General features: G+C 55.0%; 1 protein-coding gene across 3 annotated transcripts in view; it reads left to right on the top strand.

Annotated features, from left to right (window-relative positions):
* The window catches only part of Lrp1 (LDL receptor related protein 1), an 80,418-nt gene extending 66,450 nt beyond the window's left edge, over nucleotides 1–13,968 (top strand). For all 3 annotated transcript variants that reach the window (XM_076920504.1, XM_076920506.1, XM_076920505.1), the window contains 27 exons: nucleotides 309–402; nucleotides 1,269–1,385; nucleotides 1,578–1,697; nucleotides 2,008–2,130; nucleotides 2,234–2,359; nucleotides 2,690–2,806; nucleotides 3,482–3,588; nucleotides 3,678–3,810; nucleotides 5,103–5,222; nucleotides 5,567–5,689; nucleotides 5,849–5,989; nucleotides 6,099–6,233; nucleotides 6,310–6,429; nucleotides 7,255–7,523; nucleotides 8,918–9,096; nucleotides 9,516–9,622; nucleotides 9,889–10,005; nucleotides 10,557–10,733; nucleotides 10,883–11,023; nucleotides 11,128–11,301; nucleotides 11,457–11,618; nucleotides 11,949–12,123; nucleotides 12,293–12,394; nucleotides 12,541–12,605; nucleotides 12,706–12,796; nucleotides 12,893–13,037; nucleotides 13,169–13,968. In XM_076920504.1, the coding sequence (XP_076776619.1) occupies nucleotides 309–402; nucleotides 1,269–1,385; nucleotides 1,578–1,697; nucleotides 2,008–2,130; nucleotides 2,234–2,359; nucleotides 2,690–2,806; nucleotides 3,482–3,588; nucleotides 3,678–3,810; nucleotides 5,103–5,222; nucleotides 5,567–5,689; nucleotides 5,849–5,989; nucleotides 6,099–6,233; nucleotides 6,310–6,429; nucleotides 7,255–7,523; nucleotides 8,918–9,096; nucleotides 9,516–9,622; nucleotides 9,889–10,005; nucleotides 10,557–10,733; nucleotides 10,883–11,023; nucleotides 11,128–11,301; nucleotides 11,457–11,618; nucleotides 11,949–12,123; nucleotides 12,293–12,394; nucleotides 12,541–12,605; nucleotides 12,706–12,796; nucleotides 12,893–13,037; nucleotides 13,169–13,309 (3,621 nt within the window). In that variant the 3' untranslated portion in view covers nucleotides 13,310–13,968. The remainder of the gene's footprint in view (nucleotides 1–308; nucleotides 403–1,268; nucleotides 1,386–1,577; nucleotides 1,698–2,007; nucleotides 2,131–2,233; nucleotides 2,360–2,689; nucleotides 2,807–3,481; nucleotides 3,589–3,677; nucleotides 3,811–5,102; nucleotides 5,223–5,566; nucleotides 5,690–5,848; nucleotides 5,990–6,098; nucleotides 6,234–6,309; nucleotides 6,430–7,254; nucleotides 7,524–8,917; nucleotides 9,097–9,515; nucleotides 9,623–9,888; nucleotides 10,006–10,556; nucleotides 10,734–10,882; nucleotides 11,024–11,127; nucleotides 11,302–11,456; nucleotides 11,619–11,948; nucleotides 12,124–12,292; nucleotides 12,395–12,540; nucleotides 12,606–12,705; nucleotides 12,797–12,892; nucleotides 13,038–13,168) is intronic.
* The last annotated feature ends 594 nt before the right edge of the window (nucleotides 13,969–14,562 follow it).

Here is a 14,562-nt window from a genome sequence, read left to right as displayed (position 1 = left end):
TTCTTGTTTCCCAGTTCCCACTAACGCTTGCACCTCTGGCGTGCCGGCACACGCACACTTCCTGCCCACCTCTTGTGTCTTCACAGCAATCCTTGTACACTGTCACCAGGGCCACAAGCCCTCGCCTCCCCATGCTCACCCATACAGACATCCCCTCATCTGATCCATCACAGCCCCACTTTCTGTTCAGCTCTGCCACCCCACACTAACACCTCCCACTATTTCTCTGAAACGTTTCCGCACTGTGAAAGAAAGCCTTCTGAGTTCCCCGTACCCTCTCCAACCCCTCTTGCCCACCTGTCCTCTAGTTCGTGTGCAAGAACGACAAGTGCATCCCCTTCTGGTGGAAGTGTGACACAGAGGACGACTGTGGGGACCACTCGGACGAGCCTCCAGACTGTCGTGAGTGTCCTCGCGGCCCCCAGGGGTGGAGACCACAGTGGCCCACTTGCTCCCTGCTCTTTCTTGTGTGTGTGTGTGTGTGTGTGTGTGTGTGTGTATGTCTGCATGCATGTGTGTCTGTCTGTGTGCATGTGTGTGTACCTGCACGTGTGTGTGTGTGTCTGTGTGTGTGCGCCTGCACATGTGTGTGTGTGTGTGTGTCTGTGTGTGTGCGCCTGCACATGTGTGTGTGTGTGTGTGTGTGTGTGTGTGTGTGTGTATGTCTGCATGCATGTGTGTATGTCTGCATGCATGTGTGTCTGTCTGTGTGCATGTGTGTGTACCTGCACGTGTGTGTGTGTGTCTGTGTGTGTGCGCCTGCATGTGTGTGTGTGTGTGTGTCTGTGTGTGTGCGCCTGCACATGTGTGTGTGTGTGTGTGTGTGTGTCTGTGTGTGTGCGCCTGCACATGTGTGTGCGCGTGTCTGTGCATATATAAGTGTACCTGCATGCTGTGTCTGTCTGTCTGTGTGCACATATATGTGTGCCGATATGTGCGTGTATGTGTGTGTGCCTGCGTGTGTGTATCTGTGTGTATGTGTCTGTGTGTGTGTCCACATGTGTGTGCGCGTGTCTGTGTGTGTGCCTGTGTGTATGCATGTGTGTTTGTGTACCTGCGTGTGTGCAGTGTGCATTTGCCAGTGCAGGCATGCACATGCCGTATCAAAATGTGTGACAGTCAGAGGGCAACTCTCTGAAGTCAGCTCTCTCTTTCTACACTGGGTTCTGAGGATCACTGGGTGGTCAGGCGTAGGTGGTGGCAACGCCTGCTGGGCCGGCTCGCTGACCCATCTCCTACTCTTGACACTGAGCCTCCCTTCTTGACAGCCGAGTTCAAGTGCCGCCCAGGCCAGTTCCAGTGCTCCACCGGCATCTGCACCAACCCTGCTTTCATCTGTGATGGGGACAATGACTGCCAAGACAATAGTGATGAGGCCAATTGCGGTAAGGGGTGCCTGGATACCAGCCATTCCTTCCCCAACAATTTGGGGTTCATAGAGAGGATGTGCCAGCCTGAAGCAGCTTCCTCTCAAGCCTATATTTCTGGGCTTGGGACGGCAGCCTACCCATCCCCTACAAGGGACATGAAGGCCCCTGCCCGCCCTGAGTTCTCTCCTCTCCTTCTCCCTACCCCAGACATTCATGTCTGCTTGCCCAGCCAGTTCAAGTGCACCAACACCAACCGCTGTATTCCTGGCATCTTCCGTTGCAACGGGCAGGACAATTGCGGAGACGGCGAGGATGAACGGGATTGCCGTACGTGCCGGGTTTGGGGGAAGTGGCTGGGGGAAGCTGGCAGGCATACACCGTGGTTGCCCGCTGCTTCCTGTAGAGGCTCTGACTTCTCTCTAGCTCCGTTATCCAGGGACATAAGTCACATTGGCTGCCTCCTGGTTTGCTTGTAAAAACACTGTGCTCGGTATGGACAGTCTGCAGATCCAGGCTGGGGATAACCCATTCCTTCCTCCTGACCGAGACCAGAGCCAGGCTCTCGGGAGGAGAGCATGGTGACCAAACCTGCGAGGAGATAAAGTGTAGGGTCCTCATCCTCTGTTCCATCTCCCAGCTGAGGTGACCTGCGCCCCCAACCAGTTCCAGTGCTCCATCACCAAGCGCTGCATCCCCCGCGTCTGGGTCTGTGACAGGGACAATGACTGTGTGGACGGTAGCGATGAGCCCGCCAACTGCAGTGAGTTGCCCATCACCCCTGGACCATCTTCCCTTGCCTGCTGTACCCTTGCCCAGTGGCTCCCTGGTGGGGTCTCCTCCTCACCCGTGCGGGTGCCTTGCAGCCCAGATGACGTGTGGAGTGGATGAGTTCCGCTGCAAGGACTCTGGCCGCTGCATCCCCGCGCGCTGGAAGTGTGACGGAGAAGATGACTGTGGGGACGGCTCAGATGAGCCCAAGGAAGAGTGTGGTAAGCCAGGCCATCTTGAGAGGATGGCAGTTTGGGGATACGGGCAGAATGAAGTTCAGTGTTGGGCCTCTTGGCGGGGTCTCGGCATGACCCAGTGCGGGGTTCTCATGGACAGCCCTAGAGCTGGCACAGGAAAGCTGCCTTCCCCACACAGAACCTCCTGTAGATACCACACGGCAAAAGTGTCAGTGCCTGAGCCCCCGGAGCCGGCTACCTCAGACCAACTTCTCTCTGCTGCTGGCCTCACCAGCTCACCCTAGACCCTAACATCCGCTGCCCGCTCCACCCCGACCGCCCCAATATCTGCCTCCACATCTTACCTTCCCCCAGATGAGCGCACCTGTGAGCCATACCAGTTCCGCTGCAAAAACAACCGCTGCGTCCCAGGCCGCTGGCAGTGTGACTATGACAACGACTGCGGAGATAACTCTGACGAGGAGAGCTGCAGTAGGTCCTACGCCTACCCCACCCATCATTTCCTTTCCCAGGCCTTGGCATCTCCCTCCTCAGCACTACACCCCTCCTACCCCCGCCCCCCCCCCCCCCGTGCAGGGGGTGGCCTCCCAGGGCAAGGGGGTCAGGTACCTCTCAGCTGCGTTCCACCCCACTCTATGTCCTGTACTTGAGCTTGTGACATTTCATCTCATCTCATGTTTCTCTCCATTTTCACACTGTCCTCTTGGGGTTGCAGAGGTAGGTGTCTCTGGTGTACCCCTGTTCCTGCCAGCTCCGCCTCTGCCTGGAGCCCCGCCCATCCCTGTGCGTGCTTCTCTGCCTACCTCCTTAACTGGCCCCTCCCCCAGACCTGGCGCTTGTCTCCGTGGTCTTGTCCTTCCCTCCTTCCCCTACATGGCCTGTCCTAAGGACAGGACCAGGGACCTGTGCCCTCTCCCATGTGTCTGTACCTAATGGGATAAGTGTGAGTACCCTCTCAGCCCAGCCAGTCTCTTGAGGACAGCCAGTTAGCTGCCTGCGATTGGTTGAGTGTCTCAGTCATTACACTGTGAGAATCTGTGGCATCTTCACGGAAGGACATAGGGATGAGCCTTGTGCTTGGGAGTTAGTATTTCTGAGGCCTGGAGATGCCCTGTGCCCACCCTGCTGGGGCCTGTCTCTCCTCAGCGCCTCGGCCCTGCTCTGAGAGTGAGTTTTCCTGTGCCAACGGCCGCTGCATCGCTGGGCGCTGGAAGTGTGACGGGGATCACGACTGTGCCGATGGCTCGGACGAGGTGAGGGGAGCACAGGAAAGGGGTGGTCTGGGTAGAGTTAGGACAGGAACCCAAGGGCCTGATTGGGCTGCTGGTCCCCGTGCCCACAGAAAGACTGCACCCCTCGCTGTGACATGGACCAGTTCCAGTGTAAGAGTGGTCACTGCATCCCCCTGCGGTGGCGCTGCGACGCGGATGCTGACTGTATGGATAGCAGTGACGAAGAAGCCTGTGGCACTGGGGGTGAGTGAGCCCCTTCATCCTGGTGCCAGCCCCCCACCCCACCGTCTTTAAATTCTGTCATTTGTTGGTCCTTCGACAAACCCTTATTTAGCATATACCACAAGCCAGGCATGGATCTAGTGCTGGCTATGCAGGTTTTACCCTGTTGTACTAATTTTTTAAATCTCACTGGTGGTTTCTACCCCTTTAATCATTCAGTTCCCAAATAAAAGACACAAGACTTTTATATTTATAATACAGCCTTTAACGCACCAGAGCTGGGCAGATGTCTACCCTCTAAGCTATTAGAATCTGCTTCCCCATCAATAACCCTGAGTTATAACTTGCCATGTTCCATCTGGGCAGTTCTCAGCTCCAATTGGCCAGCCCTCGTGGCCATGTTTTCATCACTCACCTACCACATGGCATCTTCTCCCTTTCCTCGAGGATCCTGCCTCAAACCCCCAGCCTGGGAACCAAAATTCCACCTATCTCTCTTTTGCCCAGCTATAGGTTATAGGCGTCTTTATTCACCAATCAGGGATAACTTGAGAGGCAAAGTTACAGTAGTGTCACTTGGGTCCCTGTGAGAATCTCCTCCTCCCTGGAGGCAATGGGACCAGTATTTAGCAGCACAATGCATAGTGATACAATACAATACAAAGTGATACAATAAAATACAATGTAACAGATCTAACCTCAGCGGTGCTCTAACCTTGCTAAGGGGGCTTGCTAGGTAGAGATCCAGCAGAAGCCTGTAGTCCAGGTCCACCCATGCCCTACCCACCTCTCACCCAGTTGCCTGTGTTAAGAGGCCAGTTCCTGCTCATCTTCCTTCCCTGGGGCAGGTGGTAAGGCAGGGGCTGCTATAGCCAGCCATGCCTGGGTTCAGCCACAGGAGGGGCCAGTGCAACACCTGTCAGAAGAGAAGCAGGGGTCTCACCTGCAAGGCAGCCTTCTAGTTCTGCCCTTTGGGCTGATGGTAGCACCCAAAGCTAAGTCTCTAAACTGCCGCACATCTGAGCCTGCCTCAGAGTATACCAGACTCAGGTGTCCCACCTCACCTACTCAAGGAGAGCATCCTAACTCCCTGTCGACCCTGCCCCCAAGTAGCCTCTCCTCCCCCCTAAATACCAGAAGAAACACATTACCTCTCTGCCCACTGGGCAGAAAATGAAGATGCCTGAGTTTGATTCAGCAACAGCTTCTGTGATGACCCCTGGGCCTCAGTCCTGCCCACGGACCGAGTGCCGGACAGTATCCTGCAGCCACAGCTACATCCATTCTTACCCTTCTGTTCCCCCTGCACCCAGTGAGGACCTGCCCCTTGGATGAATTTCAATGTAACAACACCTTGTGCAAGCCGCTGGCCTGGAAGTGTGATGGAGAGGACGACTGTGGGGACAACTCAGATGAGAACCCCGAGGAATGCGGTAAGATGTAGGGTGGGGGGACTAGAGAGATGGTTCGGAGGTTAAGAGCACTGATAGTTCTTCCAGAGGGCCCTGAGTTCAATTCCCAGCAACCACATGGTGACTCGTAACCATCTGTTATAGGATCTAGTATCCTCTTCTGGTGTGTCTAAAGACAGCTACAGTGTACTCACATACATTAAATAGATAGGTAGTTTGATTGATTGATTGATTGATTGATTTAGGGTGGGACAGAGCAGGGTTAGGGGTCATCCACTGCGGGGTTCCCATATTCCCCAGTGGCCAACTCTCCCCAACCACTTGCCCGCAAGACTGATCATGGCTCTGTGTCCTGGCTTCTACAGCCCGGTTCATCTGCCCTCCCAACCGGCCCTTCCGTTGCAAGAACGACCGCGTCTGCCTATGGATTGGACGTCAATGCGACGGCACTGACAACTGTGGAGATGGGTCGGACGAGGAGGACTGTGGTGAGCTGAGGGCAGTGAGCTGGGGCTGAGGGGAGCCGCATCTGTGGAGCAGACATTGCTGTGAGGCTGAAGACGAGGCTCTAAATCTGGGGGGAGTGGTCTCTGGATGTAGGGGTAGTGTGCTCAGTACCCAGAGCCTGAAGCTTCTCCCCTCCCCAGAGCCCCCCACAGCCCAAAACCCCCACTGCAAAGACAAGAAGGAGTTCCTGTGCCGGAACCAGCGCTGTCTGTCATCCTCGCTGCGCTGTAACATGTTCGATGACTGCGGAGATGGCTCTGATGAAGAAGATTGCAGCATCGGTAGGACCAGTCCTGAGAACAGAGGGTGGGTGGGCACCAGGGGGCGGAGCTCAGGAGAAAACCAGGGGGCGGGGCTCAGGGGAAGGTATCTACCCTCTGTCCCCCACAGACCCCAAGCTGACCAGCTGTGCCACCAATGCCAGCATGTGTGGGGATGAAGCACGTTGTGTGCGCACTGAGAAAGCAGCCTACTGTGCCTGCCGCTCGGGCTTCCATACTGTGCCGGGCCAGCCTGGATGCCAGGGTAGGAAAGCCGGATGGGAGATGGGGCAGGAACCCCAGCTCCTAGACTCCCCCATGACTCCCAGTGTAACCTCCAGACATCAACGAGTGCCTGCGCTTCGGCACCTGTTCTCAGCTCTGCAACAACACCAAGGGAGGTCACCTCTGCAGCTGCGCACGCAACTTCATGAAGACACACAACACCTGCAAGGCTGAAGGTGCTAGAGTCCAGGACAGGAGTTGTGGGCGGGGCCGGAAGGGTGGGCGGGGCCAGGAGGGTAGGCAGGGCGGGGCCAGGCCACACCAGCTATAAAACGGAGCTGGCCTAGAATGGAGCATTTCATTGACCAGGCTCAAGGTCACCAGGACACCATCCCAAGCAAAGCAAAGCATAGGAAAGGTACAAGGCACTGGCTGGCTTACAGGAGAAGTTCTCTGAGAGCAACACTCCCATGTGGCACACAGTGTTCCATCCACTGCAGGTTGAGAGTACAGCTAGACTCAAGGTCACATGGTCCCACCAGAGTGTCCCCTCATACTCTGACACGGCATTGCACCTTTCATATGTCCGTGCTCACACAGTGTACACGCACATGGCATGTATATTTACACTCCCATGTATACATACATTTCTCATGCCATGCACATACCCCCACATCTCTGTACTGTCTCAGCATATATCAGACAGTATGTGGACCTACATATTGATGCCACCCAGAGACCACAAGACAGAATTCCTGGAACTATCAGGAAGCAGGTAACCCAAGGACAGATTTCTGAAGGATCTGGTCATTCTGGATCAGCTTGGGGTACAGGGTAGAGCCCTCGGAGTTGCCACTCGCTACACCAATGCCAGAAACATCCCTTTCCGTCTAAAACAAATGGTCTGATTAGTTCAGAGGCTACTGTAGCATGGCAGGGTATTGGCTAGAGGTCACCTACTCCAATCCTTGGCCAGATGAGTCCCAGGGCTGGAACTCAGGCCCTGGGTTCTCACCTCTACCTCTCAAGCACATCTGATAGGTAGCCTCTCACTCTGGCAGGCTCCGAGTACCAGGTTCTATACATTGCCGATGACAGTGAGATCCGCAGTTTGTTCCCGGGGCACCCCCACTCAGCCTACGAGCAGACCTTCCAGGGCGACGAGAGTGTCCGCATAGACGCCATGGATGTCCATGTCAAGGCCGGCCGTGTCTACTGGACTAATTGGCACACGGGCACGATCTCCTACAGGAGCCTGCCACCTGCTGCCCCTCCTACCACTTCCAACCGTCACCGGAGGCAGATCGACCGGGGCGTCACCCACCTCAATGTAAGTGTCCAGCCTGTCAGAGATGGGGTGGAAGAGCTCCTGGCAGGACAGAGCTGACTTGAAAAGGACACTGTGGGGGGGCAGGGAGTGAGAGCATAAGACTAGAAGACCGGAGCGGGCAGGTCTGCATGCTAGGCCCAGATAACAGCCAGAGCAATGAGAAGTATTCGTAGTCAGCCCTGCCACATGGTGACATGGGACACCAGGACAGACTGGCACTCAGCAGCACAGTCCACGCTGATTCCTCTATGTCAATACCGGTCAACTTGCTTAATGGTGTGGGTTTTACTCTATCAAGATGAATAATACCTCTGCTGGGCATCAGTAGAGTTCAGAGGTGGAATGTGTGGGGCCCTGGTTTTGCTCCTCAACAGCAACAATGAAGACATAATAATAATACGTAATCTTATAAACTTCCTTATATATCTGGCTGCTTTTGTTTTTAGTGCTAGATTTGAAATAAGGACTTCATGGATGCTAGCTAACCAACTGCTTTAGCAATGAGCTACACTCCCAGCTTCAGGCTGCTTTTTTTTTTACATTGAGACTGTGTGTGAGCCGGGCAGTGGTGGTGCACGCCTTTAATCCCAGCTCTTGGGAGGCAGAGGCAGGTGGATATTTCTGAGTTTGAGGCCAGTGAGTTCCAGGACAGCCAGGGCTACACAGAGAAACCCTGTCTCGAAAAACCAACAGAGAGAGAGAGAGAGAGAGAGAGAGAGAGAGAGAGAGAGAGAGAGAGAGAGGCTGTGTGATAGTGTGTCTGTGTAAGAGTGTGTGTTACAGTGTATGTGTGACAGTGTGTATGTGTGTCAGTGTGTGTATGTGACAGTGTATGAAAGGGTGTATGTGTATGTGACTGAGTGTGTGCATGTTTGTGTGTGTGTGTGTGTGTGATAAGTGTGTGAGAGTGAGCATGTACATCACATGTGCATGCCACAGTGCACACCTAGAAGTCAGAGGACAGCTTGAAGTTTCTTTGTTTCTACCCTGAAGTAGTTTCTTTGTTTCTACCAGGAGTCCCAGGGATTGAACTCAGGTCCTCAGGCTTGGCAGCAAGCACCTTTACCCACTTACTGCCCCTACCCCATAGTCTTTTTTTAAGTGAGGATTAACTAGAAAACCATGAAAATATGCCAGGCCTGGTGGCTCATGACTGTAACTCCAGCTGGATGAGTAGCAGAGGAAGGAACAAGAGAAAAGGGTCAGCCTAGGCTACACAGTGAGTTCCAGATCAGCCTGGGTTATGATAGACACCTATTCAAAAGCAAAAGAACCTAGAAACTGTCATCGTGTCAGTGTGGGGTGATAGAGAACAGCTGGGCAGACGATGGGGAATGGGGGTGATGAGCTGGAGGACAAAAGATGGCGGTCCCTGAACATGTGACCCCACTTAGATTTCAGGGCTGAAGATGCCGAGGGGTATTGCCGTCGACTGGGTAGCTGGGAATGTGTACTGGACCGACTCCGGCCGAGACGTGATTGAGGTGGCACAAATGAAGGGCGAGAACCGCAAGACACTCATCTCGGGCATGATTGACGAGCCCCACGCCATCGTCGTGGACCCTCTGAGGGGGTGGGCATGGGTCCTGGGGGGTGGCATCTGGGCTGGTGTCAGAAGGCCCTCAAGATAGGCAGTAGGGCTCAACACCCACAGGCAGGGGACAGAGACCGCAGGCTTCCAGGCTACCCGAGTCCTGGCCCTCCTAAAGCCACTGTTGGGGACTCCCAGGTGATAGCTGACCTTTGCTTTGCTCGTCAAGATCTGGGCCCCAGGCGGGGTAGCTCTGCCCACTCGGATGCTACCAGCTTAGCACATTGTAGTTAAAACAGACGATGCTAACATGGGTCAGAAGCTGTCTCCTGGGTCTCTTGAAGGGGACAGGGCATTTCCTCACAATCCCCAGAAGCATCCACACCAGACCAGGTGCCCCCTGTTCCATCTCTGTCTCCTTGGCCCTGGGGTCCAATCCACTTTCATTTCTCCCTTCCCAGCACCATGTACTGGTCAGACTGGGGGAACCACCCCAAGATTGAAACAGCGGCGATGGATGGGACCCTTCGGGAGACTCTCGTGCAAGACAACATTCAGTGGCCCACAGGTCCCTGGGGCGGGGGTAGGGTGTGGAAGGGGCAGGCCCTGATCACGGCTGCTTCAGAAGTCACCAGAAGTTACCCCTGCTGGCAGTGGGGTGGGCGGTTTCCAGCAGATCAGGCCGAGAGCCATGGGAGTGTTTCCAGGATGGGCAACCGGGAGAGATCCTATGAGCAGGGTAGGGCTGCCGTGGATAATAGGCAGTCAGCTCTGTTCTCTGTGTCCAGTCTGGCGTGACAGACACTGGTTTCTGACAGCATTCTCTCACCCCAGGTCTGGCTGTGGACTACCACAATGAACGGCTATACTGGGCAGATGCCAAGCTTTCAGTCATCGGTAGCATCCGGCTCAACGGCACTGACCCCATTGTGGCTGCTGACAGCAAACGAGGTGAGAGGGCACTGGTAGCCTTGCTCTCCAACATTGTCATCAGGGTTCCCACTGAGCCCAAAGACCTCACTGCATTGCTCAGGTCCTTTCAGAAGCCCAGCCCCCAGCCAGCCTGTGGGTCTGTGCCCACCTGACCATTTAGGTTGTGTGGGGTCAGCAGGGGTGGAAGAGCTTGGCAGATGAGGGGAAAGAAAGAGCTGAATCCTGTGACCCCAGAAGTCTTGGGGTAGCCGGGCAATGGCAGCACATGCCTTTAATCCCAGCACTTGGGAGGCAGAGGCAGGCGGATTTCTGAGTTTGTGGCCAGCCTGGTCTACAGAGTGAGTTCCAGGACAGCCAGGACTACACAGAGAAACCCTGTCTCGAAAAACAAACAAACAAACAAAAAAAAAAAAAAAAAATCAAGAAGTCTTGGGGGTCATGAGACCTTCTGCCAGCAGCAGCGATAGTTTGTTCTAAATATGTTAGGTTTAAGGTGCCTACACTGACAGGTGTCTTAAAGAGTGGGTCCAGGACTCACTTGACTTATCCTGACTCTCCCCTCACCCCAGGCCTAAGTCATCCCTTCAGCATCGATGTGTTTGAGGACTACATCTATGGAGTCACTTACATCAATAATCGTGTCTTCAAGATCCATAAGTTTGGACACAGCCCCTTGATCAACCTGACTGGGGGTCTGAGCCATGCCTCTGATGTGGTCCTGTTCCATCAACACAAGCAGCCTGAAGGTGCATCAGAGGGAAAACCCGGGCTCTGTGTGTGTGTGTGTGTGTGTGTGTGTGTGTGTGTGTGTGTGTGTGTGGAGGGTGGGGGTTAGTGAGAAGGAGGGCGTTCTAAGTCTGCACAGCTCAACATGGACCCCTTCCAACACCTGCAGTGACCAACCCCTGCGACCGCAAGAAATGTGAATGGCTGTGTCTCCTGAGTCCCAGCGGGCCTGTGTGCACCTGTCCCAATGGAAAGAGGCTGGATAATGGCACCTGTGTGCCTGTGCCCTCTCCAACACCCCCTCCAGATGGTATGCACACCCCTTTGCCCGGGACCCAAGGATCCCTTCCCTGTAGCCTCTGGCTCCCCTAACCCTTGGTCCCCTTCCTCTGCCCTGATGAGTTCTTACCTCAGCCCCTAGGCCTGGAACCTGCACCCTGCAGTGCTTCAATGGTGGTAGCTGTTTCCTCAATGCTCGGAGGCAACCCAAGTGCCGCTGCCAGCCCCGTTACACAGGCGATAAGTGCGAACTGGACCAGTGCTGGGAATACTGTCGCAATGGAGGCACCTGTGCGGCTTCCCCATCTGGTATGCCCCCAACCAGGACTGCTCCTCTACCATCATCCTGGTCTCCAACCTCTCCTCGCCTGGTTCTTCTATCACCCCAGCGTCCCCAGGACCCCTGCTATAGGCCCAGGTGGAACCCAGTGCCACGGTCCCACTCACAGATCCTCTCCCACCAGGTATGCCCACATGCCGCTGTCCCACGGGCTTCACGGGCCCCAAATGCATCCAGCAGGTGTGTGCAGGCTACTGCGCTAACAACAGCACCTGCACCGTCAACCAGGGCAACCAGCCCCAGTGCCGATGCCTACCCGGCTTCCTGGGTGACCGTTGCCAGTACCGTGAGTATTCACCCCAACCCCAGGGAAGAGGGGAGCTGGACCCCAAAGGGGCAAGTCGAGTGGATGGAAGCCGTATGCAGATGAACCAAGCCCAGGCTGTGGGGGTGCTGCCCACCAGGTTGGCACACCTTCCTGGTATAGTGAGCCTGCAGGATCATTCAACAAAAGGAATGCTGTCTGAATGCATAGGGTCATCCTAGTTAGTGTCCTGGGGTCTGTGGCGGGGCAATTGTGGGCAGGCTCAGGAAGGGCTGGGCGTCATCCATAGGTCCTGGACAGTCCTTGACCCTGCATGGTGGATCCTTAGGAAAGTGGTGCTTGTGGTTACAGGGCAGTGCTCAGGCTTCTGTGAGAACTTTGGCACGTGTCAGATGGCTGCTGATGGCTCCCGACAATGTCGCTGTACGGTCTACTTTGAGGGACCAAGGTGTGAGGTGAACAAGTGTAGTCGCTGTCTCCAAGGAGCCTGTGTGGTCAATAAGCAGACCGGAGATGTCACCTGCAAGTGAGTGAGGATTCTGCTCCATGTGCATGGTCTTATCCGGCCCCTCCTGGCCCCGCTCCCATCCTGACACTTCCGGTCCCGCCCCCTCTCCTGCCCCTCCTGGCCCTATTCCTATACTAGCATCACAAATACCCTTGTGCAAGCTCCAGATTTTGATTCCTTTCCACAGCTGCACTGATGGCCGGGTAGCCCCCAGTTGTCTGACCTGCATCGATCACTGTAGCAATGGTGGCTCCTGCACCATGAACAGCAAGATGATGCCGGAGTGCCAGTGAGTTGGCCCTGAGCCTCACCAGGCACAGGCTGGTCCCTCCCCCTCAAATCCGACCAAAGGAACAATATACCCTCCTAGTTCCTGCAGCTAAAGTGGTCGTGGAGGTGATGCCGGCCCACTGAGTTTTCCTTTCTTGCCTTCAGGTGCCCGCCCCATATGACAGGACCCCGGTGCGAGGAGCAGGTTGTCAGTCAGCAACAACCCGGGCGTAAGTGGTGGGGAGGGCAGGGCTGCCAAGACCTAGAGCAAGAACCTTGTGTCTTCCATCTCCCTAGGCTTCAGACTCAGTTTCTGACTTCTCTCTCCAGATATGGCCTCCATCCTGATCCCTCTGCTGCTGCTCCTCCTGCTGCTTCTGGTGGCAGGCACTGTGTTTTGGTATAAGCGGCGAGTCCGAGGGTGAGCCACTGGGAGTCTGGGGAAGTTCTGGCTGTCATTTTTACAATCTGATAATCTCACGAACATCACGGTTCCCTGATTCTTGCCTCTCCTCAGGGCTAAGGGTTTCCAGCATCAGCGGATGACCAACGGGGCCATGAATGTGGAGATTGGAAATCCCACCTATAAGATGTATGAAGGTGGAGAGCCCGATGACGTCGGGGGCCTCCTGGATGCTGATTTTGCCCTTGACCCTGACAAGGTATGCTGGAGGCCGTCGAAGAGGCTTCTGGAGCAGGGTCTAGAGGCTGGGGGGTGATCAAGGTAACCAAAAGTGTTGTGCAGAGGTGGGAGCTAGGGTATTCTAACCATATGAACCCCCTTTTTTTTCAGCCTACCAACTTCACCAACCCAGTGTATGCCACACTCTACATGGGGGGCCATGGCAGCCGCCACTCCCTGGCCAGCACGGATGAGAAGCGAGAACTTCTGGGCCGGGGACCTGAAGATGAGATAGGAGATCCCTTGGCATAGGACCCTGCTGCAAACGGACGTCCCCAGGAAGGCCCCTGCCACAGGAGTCTTTCAATGAGCCCCCCTCCTCCCCCCCCCCTCCGCCAGCCCTTCTCCGGCCCTGCTGGATGTACAAATGTAAAAATGAAGGAATTACTTTTTATATGTGAGCGAGCGAGCAAGCACAGTATTATCTCTTTGCATTTCCTTCCTGCCTGCTCCTCAGACCCCCCCCCACGCTGCCTTGAGGGGGGCAGGGAGGGCTCTGTGGCTCAAAGTTATGAAGGAGCCCACATGTTCCCTGCCAAACATACCCCTGGAAGCTGGTGGCACAGCCCCCCCCCGCCTGTGCGAGACACTCGACAGGGCTCCATGTCCCAGCTTTCCTTTCCTCAGCTCTCTGGGGTTAGTTCTGGGGAGAAGGAGTCCTCTGCTGAACCTGTCTGGAAGGTTTGGCTGTGGCCGAGGAAGGAGTTTGTTAGTTGAGGGAAGCCCCAGTTCCCACTTTTAGGGGCCCCTCTGAGATGGCCATGCCCAGTATCCCTTCCAGACAGGTCCTCCCCTCTCCAGCGCCCCCTCTGTGGCTCCTAGGGCTGAACAGTTCCTTGGTAACTGTCCCCCAGCCTCCCCTCCCCTGAGGACCAGGAAGAGTTGGGGCACACCAAGGAAGGGCAAGCGGGCAGCCCCATTTTGGGGACGTGAACGTTTTAATAATTTTTGCTGAATTCCTTTACAACTAAATAACACAGATATTGTTATAAATAAAATTGTAAAAAAGGAAAAAAAAAAAGAAAAGAAAAGAAAAACTACCGTGTCTGGATGCTAACGTGAGACTTTGGGAGCTGGGGCTGTGCTTGCCTGTTTCAGCCACCAGAGGGAGCCTTGCTGCATGCTGGAGGCTGGCCTGAGACTCCTAAGGTCCATGTCTCCAGCCCCAGTCCATCCTCCTGTCTTATAGCAAGGGAAGAGCTATTTTTCTTGGTGTATGACCTTGAGCTTTATGATGTGACTTATGCTGGTTGGATCTGGTGTCTCTTGGTCCCCACACATTGACTCAGAGATGTGCTTCACTATGCACCTGCCCTACACCAGCCCCACAGTGAGATACCACCCTAGAAGAAATAAGTACAGGCTAGTGAGAGTCTTCAGGGTGGTCTCTGCCTCAGAGCTCTCTGCTCTGTGCTCCGTTTGAAATGTTGACATCTTACTCTTATGATCTAAGAGTAAAACCCTGTCTGTGAGACCCACAGGACGGCTCAGTGGGCAAAACACTT

This window comes from Arvicanthis niloticus, chromosome 22 (assembly GCF_011762505.2).
Source record: "Arvicanthis niloticus isolate mArvNil1 chromosome 22, mArvNil1.pat.X, whole genome shotgun sequence".
NCBI classification, from domain to species: domain Eukaryota; kingdom Metazoa; phylum Chordata; class Mammalia; order Rodentia; family Muridae; genus Arvicanthis; species Arvicanthis niloticus.
Note: the sequence above shows the minus strand (reverse complement) of the source record. Positions and strands in the feature narration are given on the sequence as shown.